Raw genomic sequence first — 27,919 nt, 5'->3', positions numbered from 1 at the left:
TCCCGTCACTCATTTTTGGTTGAAGACCAATTTAACATTATAAAACAATCAGAATGGATAAAGACCCATTAAAATAACTTAGAATGTGTGTGTTGCAACCCTAGGGTCAAGCACTACGCATGAAGCAAATGTAAAACCTTTCTTATTAAAAAACAAACTACAATCATACCGTCAAATGTTATTTTATTTTATACTTCAATATGATATTTTGGCCATATCGCCCAGCTCTAAAATGATGGAGGAAAAATATTTAAAATTTTAAGACTTTATTACATAATTTTCTTCTACAAATTACCAAAATGTAAATAATGCTCCAAATACAAATAAAAAATATGAATAAATACAGTAAATACATTTACAAAACAGTCCTACGAGCTAGCTAAAAAGGAAATTGAAAGTGACTCACCATTTCAAATCATTATAAAAGTAAATGGAACCTTCTTTAAGGACCACAGGAGGTGAAAAGTGTTGCAGTCATTGGACTCTTAAGGACGTTACACACTTTACACAAACGAGGCAGGGGGTGCAGCCCCTTGGACAGTGGATGGCTCTGTCCGTGTCAATTGGAAAGACAATTAGGGGCTTATTAGTGGCCAGTGGAGATTTGTAACTTGTGAGAGTGACTGCTCCCCAGCGCGGCCAGAGCCCCTGCGACATCTCCAGCTAGGAACAGTCTGAGGCATCGTCTCACCTAATTATGCAACAGGGGGTGAAAATAATGCTCCAAATACATAATGCTCTACGTACTTTGTGCGGATCAAATACGACACTCCCCATTTGCATAGAGTGTGTAGGGTCTGTTAGAGGAGAACTCTGCAGTGAGTGAATTTAGCCCAACTGTCTCTATTTAAATGAAAAGTCCAGGAACTTGATGATGGTTGTAGTATGAGTGTATACATGAAGGCATAAGTCTGATTCTTAAATCAGTCATCTGGGTGTTGTATTACTCTCTTTGCAGACATACTGTGTAAAGAGCAGTCCTGGGGTCTTCACTTCTTGGGTCTCTCCAGGATGTTCAGGAACTTCCCCCTGGTCATCTCCCTGGCTGGAGAATTAACAAATGATACAATGTAAATATCAACAACTGAACATTTCAGAAATCGAACGTTTTGGAGCACCTCTTATTCAACTTGAGGTAACCTACCTAAAAACAATTTGTTAATTAAAACTATTTCCACTCATTCTCTATATGCTTCTGGGAACTAGTGATGCACGGGTCTGCTGTTTGTTCACCTGCCCACAATTGCTAATAACCCATCCGCAACCGCCCAAATATGTGTGATAGATCAAATCCACACCCAACCCTAACCAGCTGATATAGAAAATTGTTGCCACAAAGTTGGAAGCAGAGAAACGTCTAGAATTTCTAGGGTTGCAAAATTCCATGAACTTTCAATAAATTCCCAGTTGCAGATTTCCCAGAATAAGCAGGAAATCCAGAATTCTCCAACCAGACTTTCTGGAAAACCAGGGAATTAAAAAGTTCCCAGAATTTTGCAACCCTAGTCGTACAGTAGTGTTAAGATTTCCCTTCACTGGAACTAAGGGGCCTAGCCCGAACCATGAAAAACAGTCCCAGAACATTATTCCTACTCCACCAAACTTTACAGTTGGCACTATGCATTGGGACTGGTAGCATTCTCCTGGCATCAGCCAAACCCAGATGAATTTGTTGAACTGCCAGATGGTAAAGCGGGATTCATCACGCCAGAGAAAGTGTTTCCAATGCTCCAGAGTCCAATAGCGGCGAGCTTTACACCACTCCAGCCAAAGTGCATCGCCCATGGTGATCTTAGGCTTGTGTGTGGCTGCTCGGCCATGGAAACCCATTTCATGAAGCTGCCGACGAACAGTTATTGTGCTGACTTTGCTTTCAGAGGCAGTTTGGAACTCATTAGTGAGTGTTGCAACCAAGGACAGACGATTTATACGCACTACGCACTTCAGCAGTCGGGTTCTGTGAGCTTGTGTGGCCTACCACTTTGTGGCTGAGCTGTTGTTGCTCCTAGACATTTCCATTTCACAATAACAGCACTTACAGTTGACCGGGGCAGCTCTAGCAGGTCAGAAATTTGATGAACTGGCTTGTTGGAAAGGTGACATCCTATTACAGTGCCACTTTGAAAGTCACTGAGCACTTCAGTAAGGCCATTCTATTGGCAATGTTTGTCTATGGAGATTGCATGGCGGTGTGCTCGATTTTATACACCTGTCTGCTACGGGTGTGGCTGAAATAGCCAAATCTACTAATTTGAAGGGGTGTCCACACACCTTTGTATATATAGTGTATGATTCTGCGTATAATTGCCGTCATTTGGGTAGGCTATTTGTTAGTCTATAATTAAATACATGCACCTTCTCTATTGTCATTGCCCTAGAACACTAAATAAACCCTTGCTCAACAGAATAATGTAATAGATTGATAGAACGAATGCTTCAATTTAGTTGACATTGGTAAAGTTCTCTCTGTCATCCTATTTCACGGACCAATGCAATAACACACATACATACACACACACACAAAAAGGACACGTTTTTCTTTACAAAACATCCAAATGACAGCTGTCTGACTGGTTGTAACGGAAATAGAAAGCTGTGAAAACGACACAATGTGTTTCTGATAAGATTTGAGTTCAGCTTCGATGCATATTTCATGTGGTTGAAATACTATCAGATTTTATGATGCTGATAAAGACAGCATCTCTACAGATGGTATCTGAGCATTCACATTCTCTCAAGTGTCTCAAGGGTTTCCTGGTGTCAGGAAAATAACCTCACACTCAACGTCAACAAAACAAAGGAGATGATTGTGGACTTCAGGAAACAGCAGAGGGAGCACCCCCCTATCCACATCAATGGGACAGTAGTGGAGAAGGTGGAAAGTTTTAAAGTTCCTCAGCGTACATATCACGGACAGACTGAAATGGTCCACCCACACAGACAGCGTGGTGAAGAAGGCACAACAGCGCCTCTTCAACCTCAGAAGGCTGAAGAAATTTGGCTTGTCACCAAAAACACTCACAAACTTTTACAGATGCACAATCGAGAGCATCCTGTCGTGCTGTATCACCGCCTGGTACGGCAACTGCTCTGCCCACAACCGTAAGGCTCTCCAGAGGGTAGTGAGGTCTGCACAACGCATCACCGGGGGCAAACTACCTGCCCTTCAGGACACCTACACCACCCGATGTCACAGGAAGGCCAAAAAGATCGTCAAAGACAACAACCACCCGGGCCACTGCCTGTTCACCCCGCTATCATCCAGAAGGCGAGGTCAGTACAGGTGCATCAAAGCTGGGACCGAGAAACTGAAAAACAGCTTCTATCTCAAGGCCATCAGACTGTTAAACAGCCACCACTAACATTGAGTGGCTGCTGCCAACATACAGACTTAATCTCTAAGCACTTTAATAATTAATAATGGGATGTAATAAATGTATCACTAGTCACTTAAACAATGCCACTTCATATAATGTTTACATATCCTACATTACACATCTCATATGTATATACTGTATTCTATACCATCTACTGCATCTTGCCTATGCCGTTCGGCCATCGCTCATCCATATATTTATATGTACATATTCTTAATCATTCCTTTACACTTGTGTGCATAAGGTAGTTGTTGTGAAATTGTTAGATTACTCGTTGGTTATTACTGCATGGTCGGAACTAGAAGCACAAGCATTTCGCTACACTCGCATTAACATCTGCTAACCATGAGTATGTGACCAATAAAATTTGATTTGAAGATGCTGAAATAAATAAATTATTTTTCTCCAATCCTTTTCCCAAGTCCACATTTTGCCTACATTTGATGTCTTTTTTTACTGCAGGGATTTTTTTATTCTGCAGGATTTAATATTAAGACTATGTGAGAGGTTATAGACCTACAAAAAGTATCCAGATTTCAGTTTCCATTTAATCCATCTTAACAGTAGGCTACAGTTCCCTTGACATGCCATAGGCCTATGTGAAGTCCCATTTTGTGACTGTTGAATTTGGATAGCACCACACCATCATCACACACAGCTGTCATCCTCTTTTACCACTTCACCAAATCTTTCCCAAACATGACTTTTTCTGGCCCTCCTTTCTGTTCATTTTCAACTCTCCTTTCATAGCTTTTGTCTTAATGAATTAAACTTCGACAATGTCCGTTTTGCCTCCTTGGATTGACATGAACTTCCCAAAAGCATTAGTTGATTGGCGTGTAGGCTATTTGGCGCACGTACAGTTAAGCTTAGGCTTATGCACTAATACCAGACAGCCTAAATTAATGAAAGAAAAACCTTAATGTAGCCTATACATATAAATTGCACAAGAACTATACATTTATAGATTTAAGGTATTGTTTTCTCTTTATTCAACCCGCCCACCACCCACATGCCTTGCAGCCACACAATATTTAATGATCCTAAACCCGTCAGATATAACCGCGGGGACAACGGGTTATGAGTCAACCCGCGCGTCACTACTGGGAACACTACAAACCGTATGCTGTCAAAACACGCTTTGACCAGGGTTTTAGACTAAAACAAGCTACAGCACTACATCTCTCAGCCCCCCACTTCAGAGCAGAATCACTTATCAATGCAAAGCATGCATTTCATTTGTGAGATGTCTAACAGGGAGGTAATTTACACCAACATCTGTTCCATTCTGGGCATGGAAAACAACCTAAGATGCAGACTAGCTACCAAAGACAATAAGCTACAATTGTGATTGCCGTCTCAAGGCAGCCAGATACAGGTATTCAAGCATCTCAGTATGCACACTACCATTCAAAAGTTTGGGGTCACTTCGAAATTTCCTTGTTTTTGAAAGAAGAGCTATTTTTTTTGTCCATTAAAATAACATAACATTTATCAGAAATACAGCGTAGACATGGTTAATGTTGTAAATGACTATTGTAGCTGGAAATGGCAATTTTTTATGGAATAGGCCCATTATCAGCAACCATCACTCCTGTGTTCCAATGGCACATTGTGTTAGCTTATCCAAGTATCATTTTAAAAGGCTAATTGGTCATTAGAAAACCCTTTTGCAATTATGTTACCACAGCTGAAAACTGTTGTTTTGATTAAAGAAGCAATAAAACTGTCCTTCTTTAGACTAGTTGAGTATCTGGAGCATCAGCATTTGTGGTTTCGATTACAGGCTCAAAATGGCCAGAAACAAATAACTTTCTTCTGAAACTCGTCAGTCTATTCTTGATCTGAGAAATTAAGGCTATTCCATGCGAGAAATTGCCAAGAAACTGAAGATCTCGTACAACGCTGTGTACTACTCCCTTCACAGAACAGCGCAAATGGTCTTTAACCAGAATAAGTGTGCCTTATGTGTAAGAGACTATGGCGATATCCACATTTTTCCTCACTGACTGCCATTACTATACACTTACCACTGAAATACCGTAGTAAGAACCAAAGACACTGATCAGATACACAGACCATAAAGGTTAGCTAGAAAAGCCTATGAACTGGGAGAAGTACTTTGTAGAGACATAATGAAAAGCACTTGGTGGGGGTCTACAAAACAAGCTCTGTGCAATAGTTCTGGATCTGTGCCAACCCCATACTGTAGCGCGACAACAGATTGGCCCCAACTGAAGGCCTTTTGTCACTTTGCTTCTATCTGGCAAGGAGAGTATTTCAGGAGGTTTTCAGTCAACAATAGCCAGATTATGTCACAATGGAAGCTACAGGGATGTTCCTCCAGCATCAGTGTGACCCTGGAGAGGCCTCATCCAGGCCCAGTAATTACTCTTTGTTCTTGGTAATAAGAGAAGAAGGCTCTTAGCACCAGCAGAGAATCAAAGCTCAGGCAGGGCCAAGAGGGGAGCAGGGATCACCTCTTCGAACCTGCACAAAAACCACCTCCTTCATACAGTTACCTAAGCATACCCACCAGGACATGAAGAGCAATACAGGCAACACATTTCAAGTGGCCCTTCCATCTGGTATCTTTTTGGAAAAACATGCATTCAAATACCACAGTCCCAAGCTTTCCCACCAACACAGAAGGTCCACAGTTGTAGAAGTGTCTGTCTCTGCTCGTTGAACCTGACACCAGTGCTGATGAGCAGCCTGGGTGTCTGGGTGTTTGTTGGGTTGTGCAGAGCGGTGTGGTATATGGTGAAGGGGTTAGCGGCTAATGAAAAACCAGGGTGGATTGTAATTTAGATGAGCCGCCCAGCCTGGAATGATAATGCCCCGGCTGAGCAAGGGCCGCTTCACCTTGAGGTGTCCATCATCAGGTTAACATGACGCTAATTGGATTGGGATTGATACATTTTGTGCGGCGCTGCTGTCTCTTCGAATAACACTAAACAAAATAATCAGAGCCCCTGGACAGACAGGCAGACAGGGTCTTAGATCGAATGAAACAATCAGTATCAGGTGGGATGTAATGAATTAGGATGACCCAAAACGACTGGTGCACAGATATCATTTCCCTATTTGGAAGAGTTGGGCTTGGTGAGCCAAAGGCTACCACAACAGTGTTAAATATCACTAATTAGGCCTACACATCGCACAGAGGAATAGAGATCTACACGTTAAATAGAGAAGATAGATCCAACAGCATGATTAGTAGTCTGCTATGACCATGTATTTGATGACACTAAATAAAAAGACAAGAGTGTAGATAAAACTATAACCTAAAATTATAGATTTATCGCTGTATTGCGTTCATATACAAATGACATACTTCATGTGCATGGAGACAGGACCTCTAGAGCCTTCAAACTCAATTCTGGACCTCAAAGCCAGTTCCACTGCATTTTCTCATTGTTGCCCTCTAGACCTGGAACACCTGTGTGCAATTAATTATCAAGCAGAACAGAAAACCAGCACGCTCCGGACATCGTAGGGTGTTTTCACACTTGGTCCCTTTCAGACATTTTTTTGTGGAGTGTGAAGACTCCAAAAGGAACTCAGACACATCAAAAGAGACCCCAAAGTGAACCAAAACTGAGACCATCTCGATATGTGGTCTGAGTTCGGTTTGTTTGAATTCTGCGGTCTGGTTCCCTTATTTTTAAATTGTATTTTACTTTTACCCCTTTTTCTCCCCAGTTTTGTGATATCCAATTTGTAGTTACAGTCTTGTCCCATCACTGCAACTCCTGTACGGACTCGTGAGAGGCGAAGGTCGAGAGCCACACGTTCTCCAAAAAAACACCCCACCAAGCCGTACTTAATTATTTTATTATTTTTCACCTTTATTTAACCAGGTAGGCTAGTTGAGAACACCTTTATTTAACCAGGTAGGCTAGTTGAGAACAAGTTCTCATTTGCAACTGCGACCTGGCCAAGACAAAGCAAAGCAGTGTGACACAAACAACAACACAGAGTTACACATGGAGTAAACAATAAACAAGCCAATAACACAAACAAGTCAATGACACAGTAGAGAAAAGAAAGTCTATATACAGTGTGTGCAAAAGGCATGAGGAGGTAGGCAATAAATAGGCCATAGGAGCGAATAGTTACAATTTAGCAGATTAAAACTGGAGTGATAAATGAGCAGATGATGATGTGCAAGTAGAGATACTGGTGTGCAAAAGAGCAGAAAAGTAAATAAAATAAAAACAGTATGGGGATGAGGTAGGTAGATTGGGTGGGCTATTTACAGATGGACTACAGCTGCAGTGATCGGTTAGCTGCTCAGATAGTTGATGTTTAAAGTTGGTGAGGGAAATAAAATTCTCCAAGTTCAGCGATTTTTGCAAATCGTTCCAGTCACTGGCAGCAGAGAACTGGAAGGAAAGGCGGCCAAATGAGGTGTTGGCTTTGGGGATGATCAGTGAGATATACCGGCTGGAACGTGTGCTACAGGTGGGTGTTGTTATCGTGACCAGTGAACTGAGATAAGGCGGAGCTTTACCGAGCATAGACTTATAGATGACCTGGAGCCAGTGGGTCTGGCGATGAATATGTAGCGAGGGCCAGCCGACTAGAGCACACAGGTCGCAGGGGTGGGTGGTATAAGGTGATTTGGTAACAAAACGGATGGCACTGTGATAGACTGCATCCAGTTTGCTGAGTAGAGTGTTGGAAGTTATTTTGTAGATGACATCGCCGAAGTCGAGGATCGGTATAGTCAGTTTTACTAGGGTAAGTTTGGCGGCGTGAGTGAAGGAGGCTTTGTTGCAAAATAGAAAGCAGATTCTAGATTTGATTCTGGATTGGAGATGTTTAATATGAGTCTGGAAGGAGAGTTTACAGTCTAGCCAGACAATTAGGTATTTATAGTTGTCCACATATTCTAGGTCGGAACCATCCAGGGTGGTGATGCTAGTCGGGCGGGTTGAAAAGCATGCATTTGGTTTTACTAGCGTTTAAGAGCAGTTGGAGGGCACGGAAGGAGTGTTGTATGGCATTGAAGCTCATTTGGAGGTTAGTTAGTACAGTGTCCAAGGAAGGGCCAGAAGTATACAGAATGGTGTCGTCTGCGTAGAGGTGGATCAGGGAATCGCCCGCAGCAAGAGCGACATCATTGATATATACAGAGAAAAGAGTCGGCCCGAGAATTGAACCCTGTGGTACCCCCATAGAGACTGCCAGAGGTCCAGACAACATGCCCTCAGATTTGACACACTGAACTATTTCTGTAAAGTAGTTGGTGAACCAGGCGAGGCAGTCGTCAGAAAACCCAAGGCTATTGAGTCTACCGATAAGAATACGGTGATTGACAGAGTCGAAAGCCTTGGCCAGGTCGATGAAGACGGCTCCACAGTACTGTCTTTTATCGATGGCGGTTATGATATCGTTTAGTATCTTGAGCGTGGCTGAGGTGCACCCGTGACCGGCTCGGAAGCCGGATTGCACAGAGGTGAAGGTACGGTGGGATTCGAAATGGTCAGTGATCTGTTTATTAACTTGGCTTTCGAAGACTTTAGATAGGCAGGGCAGGATGGATATATGTCTGTAACAGTTTGGGTCTAGGGTGTCACCCCCTTTGAAGAGGGGGATGACCGCGGCAGCGGTCCGAGGGATCTTAGACGATACAAAAGAGAGATTGAACAGGCTGCTAATAGGAGTTGCAGCAATGGTGGCGGATAGTTTTAGAAAGAGAGGTTCCAGATTGTCTAGCCCAGCTGATTTGTACTGGTCCAGGTTTTGCAGCTCTTTCAGAACATCTGCTGTCTGGATATGGGTGAAGGAGAAGCTGGGGAGGCTTGGGCGAGTAGCTGCGGGGGGATGGCGGAGCTGTTGGCCGGGGTTGGAGTAGCCAGAAGGAAGGCATGGCCAGCCGTTGATAAATGCTTATTGAAATGTTCGATTATCATGGATTTATCAGTGGTGACCGTGTTACCTAGACTCAGTGCAGTGGGAAGCTGGGAGGAGGTGCTCTTGTTCTCCATGGACTTTACAGTGTCCCAACACTTTTTGGAGTTAGAGCTACAGGATGTGAATTTCTGCGTGTATTGGTTCCTGACTTCCCTGAACAGTTTCATATTGTGGGTACTATTCGATGCTATGGCAGCACTGCTTCTTGACACACTGCTCGCTTAACCCGGAAGCCAGCCGCACCAATGTGTCGGAGGAAACACCATGGCGACCGAATTCAGCGCGCATGCGCCCGGCCCGCCACAAGGAGTCGCTAGAGTGCGATTGGACAAGGACATCCCGGCCGGCCAAACCCTCCCCTAACCTGGATGATGCTGGGCCAACTGTGTGCTGCCTCATGGGTCTCCCGGTCGCGACTGTCTGCGACACAGCCTGGGATCGAACCCGGGTCTGTAGTGACGCCGCGTCTAGCACTGCGCTGCAGTGCCTTAGAACACTGCACCACTCGGCAGGCCCAGTTCCCTTTTTTAGTGCAATGTGAACACAAAGCCTCCCAGGTTCCCGTGCCACACACTAGACTACTGCAACACTTTTTCTCCTGCCATAACCCCTCACACTAGACTACTGCAACACTGTTTTCCCTGCCATAACCCCTCACACTAGACTACTGCAATACTGTTTCCCCTTTATTAACCCCTCACACTAGACTACTGCAACACTGTTTCCCCTGCCATAACCCCTCACACTAGACTACTGCATGACTGTTTCCCCTGCCATAACCCCTCACACTAGACTACTGCAACACTGTTTCTCCTGCCATAACCCCTCACACTAGACTACTGCAACACTGTTTCCCCTGCATTAACCCCTCACACTAGACTACTGCAACACTGTTTCCCCTGCCATAACCCCTCACACTAGACTACTGCAATACTGTTTCCCCTGCCATAACCCCACACTAGACTACTGCAACACTGTTTCCCCTGCCATAACCCCTCACACTAGACTACTGCAACACTGTTTCCCCTGCCATAACCCCACACTAGACTACTGCAACACTGTTTCCCCTGCCATAACCCCTCACACTAGACTACTGCAACACTGTTTCCCCTGCCATAACCCCACACTAGACTACTGCAATACTGTTTCCCCTGCATTAACCCCTCACATTGGAGAGAGAAGATGATGTGCAGGTTCGTAGAAAAAACTGCTTTTGGATATTGACTACTTCCAAAATATACGTGGAGTTTTGTACTGACACGAATGTTGAGATTATTTGTTTGCAATATATTGATCTATAGGCTGAGAGATTCATAAACTGATTATTCAATTGTGGGGTTTGAATGGTGTGAGAAGACAACAACATAGTTGCTGATAATCAAAACATAAGGTACAAAATTCATTCCATCTCTTAAAGGGGCAGTAGCCTACATTGGGTGCACAATTTTCAGGTAGGCCTACAGCATTATTTAATCTCCAGTAAATTCTTCTGCTATTTAATCTGTTATCAATGATATTTACATGTTAATATTATCATCTGATTACAATAATGTTTTTTTTAACTAAATCAATTAGTTTACAAAATGTTGGTATATCTAGCTGTCCGATAACACGTTCTGATAGAATGGCTTGTCCTGTACTTTTACCCAGAGTGCATTGAGTGAATGTTGGAAAAATATCTTGGTTCCTTGCAGGACATACCAATTTGAATGCAAAGAGGACAAAGACCTCAAAAAAGGTGAAGTGAACTGGCAAAAGAGTTGAGTCCTCATGCAAATGCAAGGGCAGTGTGAATACAAAGAGAACAGAGTTATTTTGCTTTGTTTTTTTTACCGAGTTCACATTAAAAGAGGACTGAGGACTATATGTGAAAACACCCTAACAGTTAAATACCCCTGCTTTAGAGAATACTATTGAGTCATTGGTCTCCTAATCCCAGTTTATCTTTCTGATCTCTCTGCTAAGAGCGTGTTAAATGGACCACAGGTTTCTGGAGAGGCCTGCTAATGGGAGAGACTGGTGGCCCTCTCCCTCCGTATCTCTCTCGATCCCCCCAACAATAAATGATGGCAGCCTGGTCTGTGGCTGTAGACCCCCCCCCCCCACCCCCCCTTGATGAAGACTAACCCCTCTGAGCCACTCATTAATTACGAGTTCAGTTTAGCATCCGCCTCTGTCACATAGAGACTCATATGATTTGCATTGTAAGATAAATATTAAAAGCGGGAAGAGAAATGATCAGCCGGTCAGCCACCCTCAGGCAACTGGACTCTCGCACACGGAGTGGAAGACACCAACATAGACCGCAGACACCCCCCCGCCCCACACACAGATGCATGTGCACATGCCCACACATAGACGCTGTTACACAGCAGGGGCAATCAATACTGATTACAGGGAGTTAGAGATGTGTTTAGTTGATTACAAAGGTCAATCACTAATTCTGTACTTATTTATCAGTGACTTGTTACAGCTGCCAGCCATACTAAATAACACCTTATGGATTGTGAGGGCCATGTCTTCACCCTGTTGATTAGTTGAGCTCTAATTATCATTTAGCCCTGGCTGGGCTGGCCTGGGGATGCCATCACAACGTGGGACTGATGGGAAATAAAATGACAAAATGTCCCCCTCAACCAAATGAATATCCAATACTGAATACAATATTCGTCCTCAAGCACTTCTCAAAATAGCATTCTCCCAATGTAAATGTATAGCCTAAATGTGTGACATCACCTTCCTACCACTTGGAGTGGGTGATCCGGGTGTCATTGTCACATCAACTCGCCCCCCCGTGTGTAGAATGGTAGTAATCATGGTCAGGCCGCTTCATCTCTCCAGGCACACGCCAGAGGAGCCAGCCAGACCCCTGTTAGTCCTAGAGACAGATGACCACCTGGGTTAACTGGCGTCCCAGCCTCCAGCCCCGACTTCCACAATTCACTATCATTAAGACTCAAGCAGACTAATCTGACCCCTGCTGCCCATCTTTAAGTGCCACTCAGCTATTACTGGTTGTAAGCTTTACTTAATGGATTTAACATCCATTCTCACTGTCCACTTCCCCTGGGACCCGGGGATGACACCCCCCACAAACCCCTCCTTCCCCCATTAACACATTCACTCACCCCCCCCCTTCCCATATACACACCCGCCTCGCAAAACATAGCCTACACCTGACGCTCATGTTTGTGTTCACAATTCAATTACCTACTTATTGATACTTCACAGGGATATTTAAGATGCAGACACAGCCAGTGATTTCCCAGGGGAGCCACTGGTTCCTCTTTATGTCCCAACCGAGCGCTCCTCTCCCCCCTCTTCTCTCCCTCCAATATATTCCTGCCTGTGTGCACTGAGACACACACACACGCTCGCACAAACAAACACATCTACACCTCCCCACCCATGCCATAGCCTATCCCTGTTCAAGAAGTGTCCTTATTAATAGGCAATCAGTCAAAATTCATTCATTAAAATGCCTAAAAGGTTTTACACCGCCACTATGATTAGCTGGGAAAGAAAATCCAATGAATTCCTAATGCGTTTATGGAAATGAGGTGTCATTTCCGATCTGCTCAGGGAAGCGGCAGGCAGGCAGGGCTGAAGAACAGGCGGTATGTGCAGCTCTCTTTCCCTCTACCATGATACACACCTCCAACACTGATACAGAGGCCACCTCACCATAGCTTCTAGGCTGTTTAGACAATCTTAGTGTAATAGTTGAACATTCAAAATTGCTAAAAGTGAGTTTAAGAGTTTGATGAACCACAATTCTGATTGTACGATTGCGATTCAGCACTGACTGTCGCTACATGCTTCAACAGCAGCACTAAACAAACAGTCAGGAAACTAAACTGCGTTAACCATGCAACACTGGTTTGAGGCTTCTGGATTAACTTGGTACATATTTTGCTAAACAGAAATGTTTTTTTTTAGGGACTATTTTCTCATACCAGCAATTTCATCTCCTCAAGCCAAACAACATTTCCCCCAAAGTATGCATCTCAAATAGCAAAAAAATATACAGAAAACTTATCAACACACATCATCGTTTGACTCGTTTCAGTTTCCCATCACGCCATTCCTAATGGCGTCTTCACCACGGACAATTCTCCAGCGGGTGGGCCTTGCTATTCATCTCCACTATGAGCTCATAAAGCAGGCCGGTGCGGAGAGGAGGACAGAGGAGGAGAGGAGGGGGTGGGTCCCCTGTTCCTCATTCAGAGGTTGTCAGGGAGCAGAACTTCATAACGGCCCGCCCAGCGGTCGCTCAGGCCGCCCTGATGGATTGATGAAGGCACATTAGCACCATGGGCCAGTGTGAATGCAATCATATTCAGCAGCCCTGGCCTCTTAATAGGAAGGAGATTGATGCTGGGCCATTAGGAGCTGTCAGCATTGACCTTCAGCCTCAACTCCACATAGGCAGGGATGTAGGGGTCATCCTGGCTGTACTGTGGTGGCGGCACAGTGGTGTTTAGACCAGGACAGCTCTTCGCCACCGCCAGCCAATACTAAGCAGGACTGGTCTTGACTGGCGTTCCCTTGTACCAAACCAAACCTGGAGGATTACCTGGATGATTATGACAGCCTCATTGAGGAAGATTGGCAGGTCTTGCTGTAAAATAATGTGGCAGCAGCAAGACCTGTCATCTGTCCATCTGTGCAGAGCTCTGCAGAAGGCGACTAAAATCACATCAGACTCTTTCCATCCACTCCACACCAAATTCCAACCCCTCCCCTCTGTCCACAGCTACAGGCAGCCAAAAGGAAAAACCAACAGAGACAGAAAGTATTTTATTCAAGTGCAATACTTCAAAATTAACAAGATCTTAGACTAATATGCACTTTAAGCACTTTGACATGCAAATGGATCTTTATATAAACTAGTGCACCAGTGAGGATTTCCTACACTAGACAACTTGTTACAGCTGTTGATAAGTCATTGATAATAATCTGCCATTTTTTTCATCTCATTACATGAAGATATACGGGGAGAACATAGCTATATTCAATAAAATTCACGAGTTGATTTAAAACCTGTTTAACCCTTTATCATGGTTGGTGTCTTGACGGATTTGTCAAAAAATTGTGTGACATAAAACGTTACTTTTCTGTCCTTGCTTTTATGGCAGTGCAAGTTGTCATTATGTAATATATTAAGTATGAATCCTGGATCTAGCTGTCAGACAGTTTTTTGTATAGAGATCGGAGAAATGCAGTGTAACTAACTAGGTAACATTGTGTCTCCTTATGTTACGGGGTGAAAACAGTTTTCATGGGCACACAAATCAAAAATGATGTATGAGATTGCAAAATCGCATGCTTCTAACTGAAAGTGTCACCTTACCTTGATACTTAAAACCTAAATCAATACTGTCATTAACGTGGTTCTTCAATAATTATGTATAACACTTATTCGATGGGCATTTGGTGTCCAGCTGATTAGTTACACCATGATATTTTCACACATCATCATCTGATCCATGAGGGAAGGACAGTCAAGTGACAAACAGCTGTTGTGATAGCGCATACCATGCAACAACAGCTCAAGTGCTGGAAAAAAAGGAGTTTGCGAGGAATATTTGTGTGTCACTTGTTGCTGGTGAAGACAGTTGTGCTTGGATTCACGTTAGAGCTAAAATCCCTAGCGAAATGATGTTGATAATCTGTTGTCTGCTTCATTTAGAGCAGGGGTCTTGTTAGATTTAACAGAGAAAGTATTAAGATAATGAGTTCATGTTTTCATATATTTTTGTGCCTCGGATTGGACACCGAGTCTACTGCGCTCAATTGTGTAAGATAGGCTTTTGCGCAACACCCAACGCTATTCCTATTAATTATTCTGGATATAATGACAAATTACATACCCCAGTGGGCTTACTCACAATATAACTTGGTAATGAAATAACATGAAAAATACATTTTGTTTTCCATGTTGCACCTGCAATTTTAAACAGTACAAGGGGCTTGAAGTAGCCTACTTGAACTTTAATTTGGAGGTCAGAAATTAAAGTATTTGAATAGGCCTACCTTGAGAATCAGACATTTGGTGCTTGAAAAGTCCTTGTAAATATTTAGCCAATTTATAAGTTCTCCTGCTCCCTTATAATTTTCCATGAGCTCAATTTTATCCGTTTTTGTGAGATGTGGCCACTTTCGTTTGTTTTCTGCCACTTCAATTGATTGACAAATTGACAAATTCTTCCAATAAAAAAGGAACCTGTTTTTTGCTCACTTTCTCACTATGAAAACAGAGATGGTGAGATGAATGCTATCGCTATTCATGGCTTTATTATGTGTGCCTGCGTCGGCCACATAGGCTACAGAAAAATGGCCATCCAATCTATTTAGTCAGGTAATGTCCACATTATTCTCACATATTTTAGAATGTAATAATAATTTGAAAATCAATGCATTGGCAAGACCCCCCCCCCCCCCCCCCCCCAAAAAAAATAATTTTTCTTAAATGCTTTTTTAGGGGGAGGGGGGGTCTATATTATTAAATTCTGTCTTTACAATTCTATAACAGAGGTCCTTCAATGAACTGCTTAAAAAAGTTCCTGAAAGTCCTTGAATTTGACTTACCAATGTTTTATGAACCCTTCTTAAAGGGATGTATAGTCCTAGGCATATGATATTGTATAGGTGAAGTTAATAGCCAATTTGCAAATATTCACTTTTATTCCTGCATGAAAATCTTTTTTAATTCTGTTTCAAACCATTTAGAAATTTTAACACGCACAAAAAAATTATGTGGTAAATTTGACTTAAATCTGAATCTATTTCCAACAATAAATCCATTGCAGTGAAAAATCAGGAGGCTGGTTCTGTACAGTACTTGTCCTCATCATCTGACTCTAAAGAATTATATAGAAAAAATGATATCAGTCTACACTAAACGGTCTCTGCATAGGGAAGCTGCTTGGCTCCATATTTGGCCACATCATAGATAAAGATATCAATGCATTAGCAAGGAGCCAAGTCTCAGTCAGTCCAGTCAGCCGGTGGTGGTGGTGGGGATCAGTGAAACCTACAAGTGTGTTAGAGCAGCAGCCTGAGGCTTGTCCCTCAGGACCAATCCCCTTTCAATTACCTCCAATAACAGCACTTATCACAGTAGTCAGCACTCTCCTGGGACCCAGGGCCTGATGCCGAGCTCAGCGGCCCACGACAGGGGCATTCATCACAGGTCGAGGCAGCAGCTGGGGTCTGGGGAGGAGGCATGCGCCAGGTCCCCCCTGGGGAACACTGTGGCAGCATCACACAGCCATGGGGGGGGGATTAAACACCCATACAAACACATATGTGCATGCATAATGTACAGTGGGGCAAAAAAGTATTTAGTCAGCCACCAATTGTGCAAGTTCTCCCACTTAAAAAGATGTGAGAGGCCTGTAATTTTAAACATAGGTACACTTCAACTATGACAGACAAAATGAGAAAAAAAAATGAATATATTTGCAAATTATGGTGGAAAATGAGTATTTGGTCAATAACAAAAGTTTATCTCAATACTTTGTTATATACCCTTTGCTGGCAATGACAGAGGTCAAACGTTTTCTGTAAGTCTTCACAAGGTTTTCACACACTGTTGCTGGTATTTTGGCCCATTCCTCCAAGCAGATCTCCTCTAGAGCAGTGATGTTTTGGGGCTGTTGCTGGGCAACACGGACTTTCAACTCCCTCCAAAGATTTTCTATGGGGTTGAGATCTGGAGACTGGCTAGGCCACTCCAGGACCTGGAAATGCTTCTTACGAAGCCACTCTTTCGTTGCCCGAGCGGTGTGTTTGGGATCATTGTCATGCTGAAAGAACCAGCCACGTTTCATCTTCAATGCCCTTGCTGATGGAAGGAGGTTTTCAATCAAAATCTTACGATACATGGCCCCATTCATTCTTTCCTTAACACGGATCAGTTGTCCTGGTCCCTTTGCAGAAAAACAGCCCCAAAGCATGATGTTTCCACCCCCATGCTTCACAGTAGGTATGGTGTTCTTGGGATGCAACTCAGCATTCCTTGTCCTCCAAACACGACGAGTTGAGTTTTTACCAAAAAGTTATATTTTGGTCTCATCTGATCATATGACATTCTTCCAATCTTCTTCTGGATCATCCAAATGCTCTCTAGCAAACTTCAGATGGGCCTGGACATGTACTGGCTTAAGCAGGGGGACACGTCTGGCACTGCAGGATTTGAGTCCCTGGCGGCGTAGTGTGTTACTGATGGTAGGCTTTGTTACTTTGGTCCCAGCTCTCTGCAGGTCATTCACTAGGTCCCCCCGTGTGGTTCTGGGATTTTTGCTCACCGTTCTTGTGATCATTTTGACCCCACGGGGTGAGATCTTGCGTGGAGCCCCAGATCGAGGGAGATTATCAGTGGTCTTGTATGTCTTCCATTTCCTAATAATTGCACCCACAGTTGATTTCTTCAAACCAAGCTGCTTACCTATTGCAGATTCAGTCTTCCCAGCCTGGTGCAGGTCTACAATTTTGCTTCTGGTGTCCTTTGACAGCTCTTTGGTCTTGGCCATAGTGGAGTTTGGAGTGTGACTGTTTGAGGTTGTGGACAGGTGTCTTTTATACTGATAACAAGTTCAAACAGGTGCCATTAATACAGGTAACGAGTGGAGGACAGAGTAGCCTCTTAAAGAAGAAGTTACAGGTCTGTGAGAGCCAGAAATGTTGCTTGTTTGTAGGTGACCAAATACTTAAATGTTCCACCATAATTTGCAAATCAATTCATTAAAAATCCTACAATGTGATTTTTTTGATTTTTTTCCTCATTTTGTCTGTCATAGTTGAAGTGTACCTATGATGAAAATTACAGGCCTCTCTCATCTTTTTAAGTGGGAGAACTTACACAATTGGTGGCTGACTAAATACTTTTTTGCCCCACTGTACATGCAGTGCTGCCCCACTTGCCTTCCACACTTGGGGCCTCTGTTCTACAGGTATTCTGCCTTTGGATCTCCAAAGATTAGGCTACATTTAGCCATTTTACATGACATTAGGCTGGTGTTCCAAGTCCTTCTGAAGGTTCAGGTGAAATCAGTGTCCTCTAGGTCAGAGGTGTCTACGTCTGGCCCTTCCCCTTCCTCCACAGGCATCAAGGCGGGTGTTTTCACTGGCTGATTGTGCTCTGTCCATTAACCAGCTCAGTTTAATGGGCCACATGTTTAAAGGGGGGTAGTAAATCGTGTCCCCTGCCCTGGTTTGTGTTTCTCTCTCTCTCTCTCTCTGAGGAAACAAACATGATGAAAAAGTAGCTGAGATTTACAAGGCCTCCTCTGACAGCCGGGAAAACAAGAAAATTAAACCAGAGCACATTAAAAAGGCATCAATACAAGCTGCTCTGAGACCGATAATAACCATCATTGTGTTACTTCATCCCGAGGTACATGACATGGTTGCAAAGACAACATCCCTTCCTTTATGGCTGCTAACATCTTCATAACTAACAAATATGTCGTATGGTAGACAACATGAAGCATTTAATCAAATGAAAGAACATGAACAGATCACTGCATGCTCAGGGCACGAGACAAGCTGATCTGAAAAATGTGAGGAACATCAGATAGCGTCATTTTCCCATAAATACCTGTAAATTAAGCTTATCACGTTTGGGTGAGACTGGTCCCACAGACCCTGGATCAGACTGTATGATCAGCTTGTTTCATTTGTATTTAGTTACAATATTTAGCTATAATATGTGTGGTAGACAGAGCGGATCCTGACCTGTAAATATGAGCCTGGAATAAGCAGATAAAATGTGTTATCTACAGCTATGCTGAAATCGATGACACTAATCTGAGCTTTCATAATGCCTGCTGCATAATAATGAGACATTCGAGCAGTGTCATTGCTTTTGCCATCCCCACCAAGTCTACGTGCACTTTGAGGCAATTCATTGTCACTCAAGCGGTCAAGTCATGCGCTATATCTCGAGGTAGCTGGCTTGCTTGATCAACATAAACGTTGCCGTTAAACAAAAATATCTCTCTCATTTCTATGAGCGAGCAGGGCAAAGCCCAGACAAATCATGTTTGCAATAATCCTTTCCAGAATGAGTCTACTTTAATCATTCTGTCTTTATGGAATTTGACAAATCAGCGGTGAGCTCGCTGTGGAGCGGGACCTATCAGCCCTGCACCCCCTCTGCATAACCAGCATGCTCTACATCTCTCCGAATCACAAAGGGGGGCAGAGGGTTCCTCATCCTCACTCTACAAGATTACAGTTTCTGTTTAAGCATTGAATGGAGGCTAAATCCAGTCCAGATTTAAGGTAGAACTCCACCCAGAGAGCATAGACTTAAGGGAGTGCTCTATTCTACAACAAGAGTGTGTGCAAAACGAGTGCAGCCAATGTTAAATTCATAGTTAGAATTCAACAATACTTTAATTTTGGCAGCAAAAAAATACTTTGAGAGGAAATGATTTAAGTCTGTATCAAATCTCTGTCACGGCGTTTTGTTTCTGGGTTTGTGCATGGTGTGCTTGTCCATAGCGAGCTAAGTACCCATATTCCTTTTAGGAAAAAAAGGAGCACTTAGCTAGGCTACATCTCTCTAATCCACACTTTATGGATTAGGACAATGGATGCAGAAAATCTGTCAATCCACATTTTGCATCCATCACATGCTTCAATACTTGTTGTGTTATGTGAGACCTGCCACTACATTACCAGACTTCTAAACGTTTGACAGTACCAGTCAAACGTTTGGACACACCTACTCATTTTCTACATCATAGAATAATTAGTGAAGACATAAAAACTATGAAACAACACATATGGAATCATGTAGTAAGCAAAAAAAGTGTTCAGCAAATCAAAACATATTTTATATTTGATATTCTTCAAAGTAGCCACCCTTTGTCTTGATGACAGCTTTGCACACGTCTTTGGTGTACAACATGATAGTTGCATGTAGCTTAACACCCCTACTGAAAAAAGAACATGAAATCGCGCTTGAGGCATGGAATGGATAGTTCGAACATTTCGACCATATCTTTAGTGCACAACATGACGTTTCCCCCTCCATGGAAGTGGCAGCGGAACAGTGGGAACACAGAGCAGAAGTTACATTGGCAGCAGTGTGCAGCAGCTAAGTAAAACAAATTCCTGCACCTGCGTAGAAATATTCGTATCAATAGCTACGGCATGTCGGAACCGCAGTCACTCCAGTACTTTAATGTAGCTGTAAATTGGTGTTGATAGCAAGTGGCTGACTCATGAAGTGCTTAGCAGGCTGGTAGGGTTAACTTTAGCATGCAAGTAGGGCTAGTTGGCTAGCAACCTAGGAAGCTGATTTGTAACAATAAATCCAAGTATTTACTTGTAAATTGGCTGAAAATTAAATTGAAACCCTTAGTCATGAGTGCAAACGATTTGGTTTAATTTTAAGTTATACATTTGAAGTAATTTCTGCTGGAGTTTACATTACAGGGAATAGGCTGGCTTGCCGGGTCCTCCATATACCTCCACATCCCGCAAAAATGTTTCCGTCATGATTTTGGCATTCTCATCCATTTTATTTAATAACAAAACAAGTTTTGAAAAGTGAGGTGTAACTTTGCATTGGAAATTTTGATGCGTATACTAATGTAAATCCATTTGTTTATGCTAACTACCCTTTAATGTGAAAATGCATTCAAAATGGTTGCCCTCTGCTGACGCGCAATGATACAAGTAAAAGGAGAGCTGTGATTGCCTACTACTGCCAATTTCTCTGTATAAAATAGCCATAACTTTAAACTAGCCAAAATTACAGTACCTTCAGAAAGTATTTACACCCCTTGAGTTTTTCCAAATTTTGTTGTGTTACAGCCTGAATTTAAAATGGATTAAATCCCATAATGTCAAATAGGAATTATGTTTTTAGACATTTTTACAAATTAATGAATAATGAAAAGCTGAAATGTCTTGAGTCAAAATTTAAAAAGTAGACATTGAATATTCCTTTGAGCATGTTGTTATTAATGACATGGTGGTGTATCAACACAACCAGCCACAACAAAGATACAAGCGTCCTGCCTAACTCAAGTGCAGGAGAGGAAGAAAACCACTCAGGGATTTCACCACGAGGGCAACATTGTAGTTACTAAACAATATTAACCTAAATGACAAAGAGAAACAAAGGACATTTGTCCTTGTGGCAAAATGTGGCAAAGAAATACACTTTTATACCCTGATTACAAAGTGTTGTATTGAAATACTCTTCATATTTTCAAGCATGGTGAAGGCTGCATCATGTTAAGGGTATACTTGTCATCGGCAAGGGAGTTTTTTTTGTTGTTGATAAAAATAAACGGAATAGAGCTAAGCACAGGCAAAATCCTAGAAGACCTGGTTCAGTCTGCTTTCCAACAGACACTGGGAGACAAATTCACCTTTCAGCAGGACAATAACCTAAAACACAAGGTCAAATATTCACTGGAGTTTCTTACCAAGACGACTTTGAATGTTCCAGAGTGTCCTAGTTACCGTTTTTAGTTAAATAGGCTTGAACATCTATGGCAAGATTGGTTGTCTAGCAATGGTCAAAAACCAACTTCACAGAGCATGAAGAATAAAAAAATTAATAATGTGCAAATATTGTACAATACAGTTGTACAAAGTTCTTAGAGACTGCCAAAGGTGATTCTAACACTCAGGGGTGAATACATATTTAAATGAGATATTTCTGTATTTAATTTCCAAAACATGCTAAAAAAAAAATCTAAAAACATGTTTTCACTTTGTCTTTATGAGGTATTGTGAGTACTGTAGATGGCTGACTTAAAAAAAAAAGAAAATTAAACTCAGGCTGTAACAACAAAATGTAAAATAACTCAAGGGGTATGAATACTTTCTGAAGGCATTATATTTTAATATTTTCCAAATATTTTTTAAAATATATTTTCATGTTTAGAAGTTTCAATATTCATAATATATATATATATATTTAAATCAAAATATTACAGAGCAAGCGATAAAGCTTAAAATGACACTATTTATTTTGCTTTGTAGCATCTGATGAAAGATGAAAAATGATGGAGTCTTTGGTTAAGGCTAAAACGTCATAAATATGCCAACTTTAATTATTTCTCAATTATGCTTTTAGATACAAATGTCAAATATATCTCAACAATCCATCCTCCAATGGACTATTCTATGGATCACATTTTGTGAAAATTACAAAAATCACGTTATTTTTTTGTCTGGATTTCATGAGGAATCACTCCAATACTCTCCATTTACAATCTATTTCTGTCTAAGTCATAACAATATTCAGAAAGAGTAGAAATACATTGAATCTTAATAAGCGGTGTCTACTTCGTGAAATGTAAAATGAGTTGAATGACTGTAGCAAATACTTGAGATGTTCCTTGACTGTTCAGACATAAATTAGCCATAAGGCTAGCAGCACCATCTAGAGGTAGCCTATGGAATGACAACTAGAGCTCTGCTACACGACCCGAGACCGATGGGCCTTGGTTAGGGCTGTTTTATCATCAATAACTAGGGTACGGGCAGGGCATCACTAAATTGATCATCAACATTTTGAAGCAGAGTCATTTCCTTGTGCTCTGCTGCGCAGTACAGTCAACAGTATCTGACTAAGATCACAACATGGTGTCAGAAGCGCTTCAACCTCGTCAAATATAAGACGAGAGAGATTATTTCACAGAAAATAATCAAGTTCATTGAGTTTTGTAAGAGTTTAGAGTGATGAAAAGTAGCTAACTGCTCTCTATATATGTCTCGTCAATGAGCAGAGCAGCTCAAGCGGAGCCGTTGCTATGGATACTCACAGATCCAGAGCCGCCATGAGCAGAGCGCATGCAGATTGAGCAGCGCACAGTAAGAAAGTTATGGATTTACTAACGGAGGAAACTATTTCTAATTTCGGGCAGGGCCTTAAATTTGGCAGAAGCAATCGGGCCCGGGTAGGGTAGGGCCTGAGTATCACGGGCATGGGTAGGCCTTAAAATATATGCCCGTGCAGGGCTCTTGTCCCCAACTGGTTGTGAGTGTGTATGTGTATAATGTGTGTATACTTACACTCCTCAAGGCCCAGCTGGTAGGCCAGGTTCTGTAGCCCTTTGACCTTCTCCATCAGGTTTGCTGTGGTCAGACTCCCCAGCTCTGTGGGAGGAATAGAGTTGGAGTGCAGTCAGTGAATCCTTATTAGTCTATTTTCACAAGTAGGCAATGCTCAACAGTAAGTGTACCATATGACACTACTGTACTTTACCTTTTAACATTTCAATGTCCTCACTCTCCAGTTCAGCCATCCATTTGGGTGGAGAATTGGTAATTGGCTGCAAGACAAAAAATAAGAAGAATGTGCATTCTCTCAGCCATGTAGGTCTATTCATTTATCAACGCTAGCTATAGATCTTGGAAAAACACTCACATTTTTGCAAGATGCAGCAAATTCTGCAACTCCTGGCACTGTGAGAATCAGAATCAGGAATGAGTAAATTGAAATGATAGGCTTTATGAAGCGAACACAGAGGAGAAGACAAACTTACGTTGCTCTGGCCATAGGTCAGGAGATGCTCTATCCAGCTTCTCAAAACTCAGCAGAGAGGACTCAAAATCATCACCTTACAAAGGGGGAAAATGTATTTTAGTCGTCATCAACCGATTCAACACTAATAAATGTGAAAGAGCAGCCTTTAGCTAAGTGCTGTTCACGCTGAGTCATTGTGCTTGCTTGCTTGCTACATTAACAGGGCTCATTTAGTATAAGTAATTAGGGATTGGGTTTGAATTTAACATAATGTTATGAAAGGAGCCATAATCCTTTCTTCTCCATGTACAGTGAGTTTGAGTGCAGGCTTTGTTAAGGCTCTACCAGGGGTTGGAACCGGAATTATTTTCCAATAGTTTAGTTCTGAACAGAACCATTATTGTTTTCATTCCGTTCCACTGGTCCGACCAGCAAAATAAAGTTCTGACCAGTTTCGAACCCCAAAGAAGTAACGGTTTATATTGTTCCTTTCTGTTCCTTTTTAGTCCTCTGAAAACAACATTAAATTAGTTCACCAATGGATAGAGCTGCTTGCTATGGAGCGGGAAAGCTATGTACATGCATTGGACAGACAAGTGTAGTGTAGGGTGCGACATGCGACTGAAATTTTGCAGGTGAGCACTGGGCATCTTGTTTTTATGAAATGCATTGTCTGAATTAGGCCCACAGAATTATATCTACGGAGGAGCAGCTTCTATGAAGGAACTTTGAATGTCTTTGAACTTCAGAGAGTTGGCTTAACTAACTTTGGACCAGAGCTAGCTCTTGATCATGACTCTCAGTTCCATTACATTCATTACATTACACATAATGCTGCCTAGAGTTTGAGCGCTAGACCAGACAAACTTGTGTGAGCAGAGTGGCACCAGAATTAAAATAAGACATCTTACATTTTTGTAGTTAATAAATCCAATGTGAAACGTGATAACTATAGTATCCTTAACTAACATTGAAAATGTTAATTCATTGTTCTCTAATCAAAAAATCTCTCCCTAATTTCTAAATCATGCCTGTAATGTCAGTAGCTACATTAGACTATGCATGCTTCGGAGGGAGGGGAAGGTAGCCTACACAAAAACTGGCAAAGATGTTCAGCTGGCAGGCAGACACTGGAACACATTTCTGAATAACAGTGAGGACTATGTATTGGCGCCTTGTTGCGTTTTTTTGTGGGACTGGAAAATGTAAAATAACGGTAATAACTGGTTCGTTCCGGAACAGTATAGATCACTTTCGTTCTCAGTTCTGTTCCTCAAAATTGTTTTATTTTCCAATTTTCGGTTCTGTTCCCTGAACCAGTTCCAACTACTGGTGTCTACATTCTATAGCTAGACAGACCTTTTTGTTCAACTAACCAGTTCTTGCCTTAATTTTTTTCACTGAATCAAGAACTTACTAGTATCTTAGAAATGTCAATTTCCAGTTGCAGGTGTGTGGAAAAGACACAAATGTACCTCCATACAGGTGGTTCTACAAAATCCGGCAAAAACTCAGATATTAAATCCATGTTTATCATCGAGTGAGATACATGCATGTGTGAAGACCTTGTGTTTTGGTCACACTGTGTGACGCACTGTCATCACATAGATTTCCTGCAAAGATGTTGGGAAATGCTAGATGTGCAGCAGCTAAAACGGAGAGGAACTCCCACGCAAGGTACAAAACATGGATGATCTTTGAGTTTTCGATGTTTTTTGTAGAACCACCTGCAACTGGAAACGGACATTGCTAAGATAGGTACTTTTTCCACAGAATCAATAACTTAGAAAGCATTGCCAAGAACAGGTTAGTTGACAAATCTATTGGTGGTGGTTTGTATGGGGCTTTCTTGTAACGCCCAGTATTGGACACCCAATCTTTAGTAGCTAGCTACTAGCATGCACATGAATTAGTCATTACAGCTACTGTTCCTTTGCTGACCACCTAGCTATGGCCGTGTCCATTAAAATTGCCGTTACTGTTAAATTGGATAGGCCGAGATGGCTAATAAGACAAACTGCATAGTTATCAAGTAGGAAGAAGGGCATTGCTAGCTGGCTTGTTTTGATTTGTCTGACATAACCTGTTGTGTGAGCATAGCCTGGTGAAAAACGTGAGACATTATTTGTACAACATATGAACTCAGAATGTTTCACCAAATAGAAATACGAAGCATACTGGTTTCATTAGCATCTCGGTATCAAGATATCAATTTATACACTCAACAACGAAATTAGAATTTACCTCCATTTGGAGACGCCATTTTCAGATCCACACACGTGATAGAATGCAGCCAATGGGTTGATGTTGCTTCAGATTGACGTGTCTGCACCAGGCTGCACTACAAACGTCTGTCAGTAGGTGGCATATGTATCACAGTGCCACACAACTGCATCAAAGATTCTTCTACTGAACAAAAACAAACGCAAAATGTATTGTTGGTACCATGTTTCATGAGCTGAAATAAAAGATCGCAGAATTTTCCAATATACACAATATTTACCTCAACATTTTTGCACAAATGTATTTACATCCCTGTTAGTGAACATTTCTCATTTGACACCTGACAGGTGTGGCATATCAAGAAGATGATTAAACAGCATGATCGTTACGGGTTCCCCTTGTGCTGGGGACAATAAAGGGCTACTAAAATGTGCAGTTTTGTCACACAATACCACATGTCTAAGTTTTGGGGGAGTGTGCAATTGGCATGCTGACTGCAGGAATATCCACAACAGCTGTTGCCAGATACCATAAACCCTCTCCAACATCATTTTAAAGAATTTGGCAGTATGTCCAACCGGCATAACATGTAACCACACCAGCCCAGGACCTCCACATCCGGCTTCGTCACCTGTGGGATCATCAGAGTCCTGGACAGTTGAAGAAACAGGAGTATTTCTGTCTGTAATAAAGCCCTTTTGTGGGGTCCTAGCTTCCAAGTGGGTGGGCCTATGCCCACCTATGGGCCATAATTCATGTGAAATCCATAGATTAGGGCCTAATGAATTGATTTCAATTGACTGATTTCCTTATATGAACTGTAACTCAGTAAAATTGTTGCATTTATAATGTTCAATATAAATCATTTAATATTTAAGAAAAAAACATTCATATGTTACTATGCTCAAATTATTAAAACATCTAGATGAACCTCTAGGTGATTACATGGCAGCAGCCTACAATATATACTAGGTATAATATGGATTCCAAAAATATCCATTGCTTGTAACTATAGAGAAAAATGATGCATGACATTCAGTGCTCCTTTTCTGCATTCGAGAAGTAAGACAATGATGTCTGTTAACTTGTCACAAACACATGATCAAATGTATAAGAGTATTTATTCATAACCACACAACATAAGATCAATTTATTTTACTTTATTTAACTAGGCAAGTCAGTTAAGAACAAATTCTTATTTACAATGACGGTCTAACCCAGACAATGCTGAGCCAATTGTGCGCCACCCGATGCGACTCCCAATCACGGCCGGTTGTGATACAGCCTTGAATCAAACCAGGGTCTGTAGTGACGCCTCTAGCACTGAGATAGTGCCTTAGACCGCTGCGCCACTCTGGAGCCCCAAACACTGCAACAAACAAAATGGGACACACCAAGAGCAATGAAAAAGGCCATTAATATTTACTATTAAAATGAACAAAAAGATATACAAACTAACAGGTAAAGAACGGCTGTTTTGAAAAGTATCAGATTCCTTTCATTGAGAAAGCACAATGCAGAACGGAAAATCATTGAAAGCACTATCTTGCCAAAGATTCATACAATACGGTGAACACTAAGATGTGTTTTTTCTTTGAGCAAAAATTGCAAGATAAAACAGTCAATATTTGACATTATAAAAAGAGAAACAGGTTCATTCATTCATATCATAAAACATTTAAATAGAATATTTGCATTCTCAAATGTATTTAGGCACTTAGCTCATTATTGCAACTCAGTCAAGAAAAAAACTAAACATGTTAAGGCAGTTTAGTAGACATTAGCAGTCAATAAAATACCACTGATAAAAACAAAAAAAAATAACAATATCACTATGTCAGTCAGAACTCTCCCTGACTGTTCACCTGACAAACTTCCAGGAGTCTATTCACTT

The 27,919-nt window shown here is 41.8% G+C and overlaps 1 protein-coding gene across 1 annotated transcript; it reads right to left on the bottom strand.

Moving 5' to 3' along the window:
* Positions 1 to 249: 249 nt before the first annotated feature.
* On the bottom strand, positions 250 to 26,187 carry LOC110497932 (protein lin-52 homolog). The gene is made up of 6 exons (XM_021574409.2): positions 26,047 to 26,187; positions 23,822 to 23,896; positions 23,704 to 23,741; positions 23,542 to 23,608; positions 23,349 to 23,432; positions 250 to 1,045 (listed from the first exon to the last, which is right to left on the bottom strand). Exons 1-6 carry the CDS (start codon positions 26,063 to 26,065, stop codon positions 990 to 992), a joined length of 339 nt encoding a protein of 112 aa, XP_021430084.1. The 5' UTR covers positions 26,066 to 26,187; the 3' UTR covers positions 250 to 989.
* Positions 26,188 to 27,919: the final 1,732 nt, after the last annotated feature.

Source organism: Oncorhynchus mykiss, chromosome 19 (assembly GCF_013265735.2).
Source record: "Oncorhynchus mykiss isolate Arlee chromosome 19, USDA_OmykA_1.1, whole genome shotgun sequence".
In the NCBI taxonomy this organism is placed as follows: domain Eukaryota; kingdom Metazoa; phylum Chordata; class Actinopteri; order Salmoniformes; family Salmonidae; genus Oncorhynchus; species Oncorhynchus mykiss.
Note: the sequence above shows the minus strand (reverse complement) of the source record. Positions and strands in the feature narration are given on the sequence as shown.

Coding starts and splice junctions, on each gene's coding strand:
- LOC110497932 (XM_021574409.2), bottom strand. Junction 23,742..23,821: donor TGACCTATGGCCAGAGCAAC/GTAAGTTTGTCT, acceptor TGATTCTCACAG/TGCCAGGAGTTGCAGAATTT. Junction 23,609..23,703: donor TTGCTGCATCTTGCAAAAAT/GTGAGTGTTTTT, acceptor TTTGTCTTGCAG/CCAATTACCAATTCTCCACC.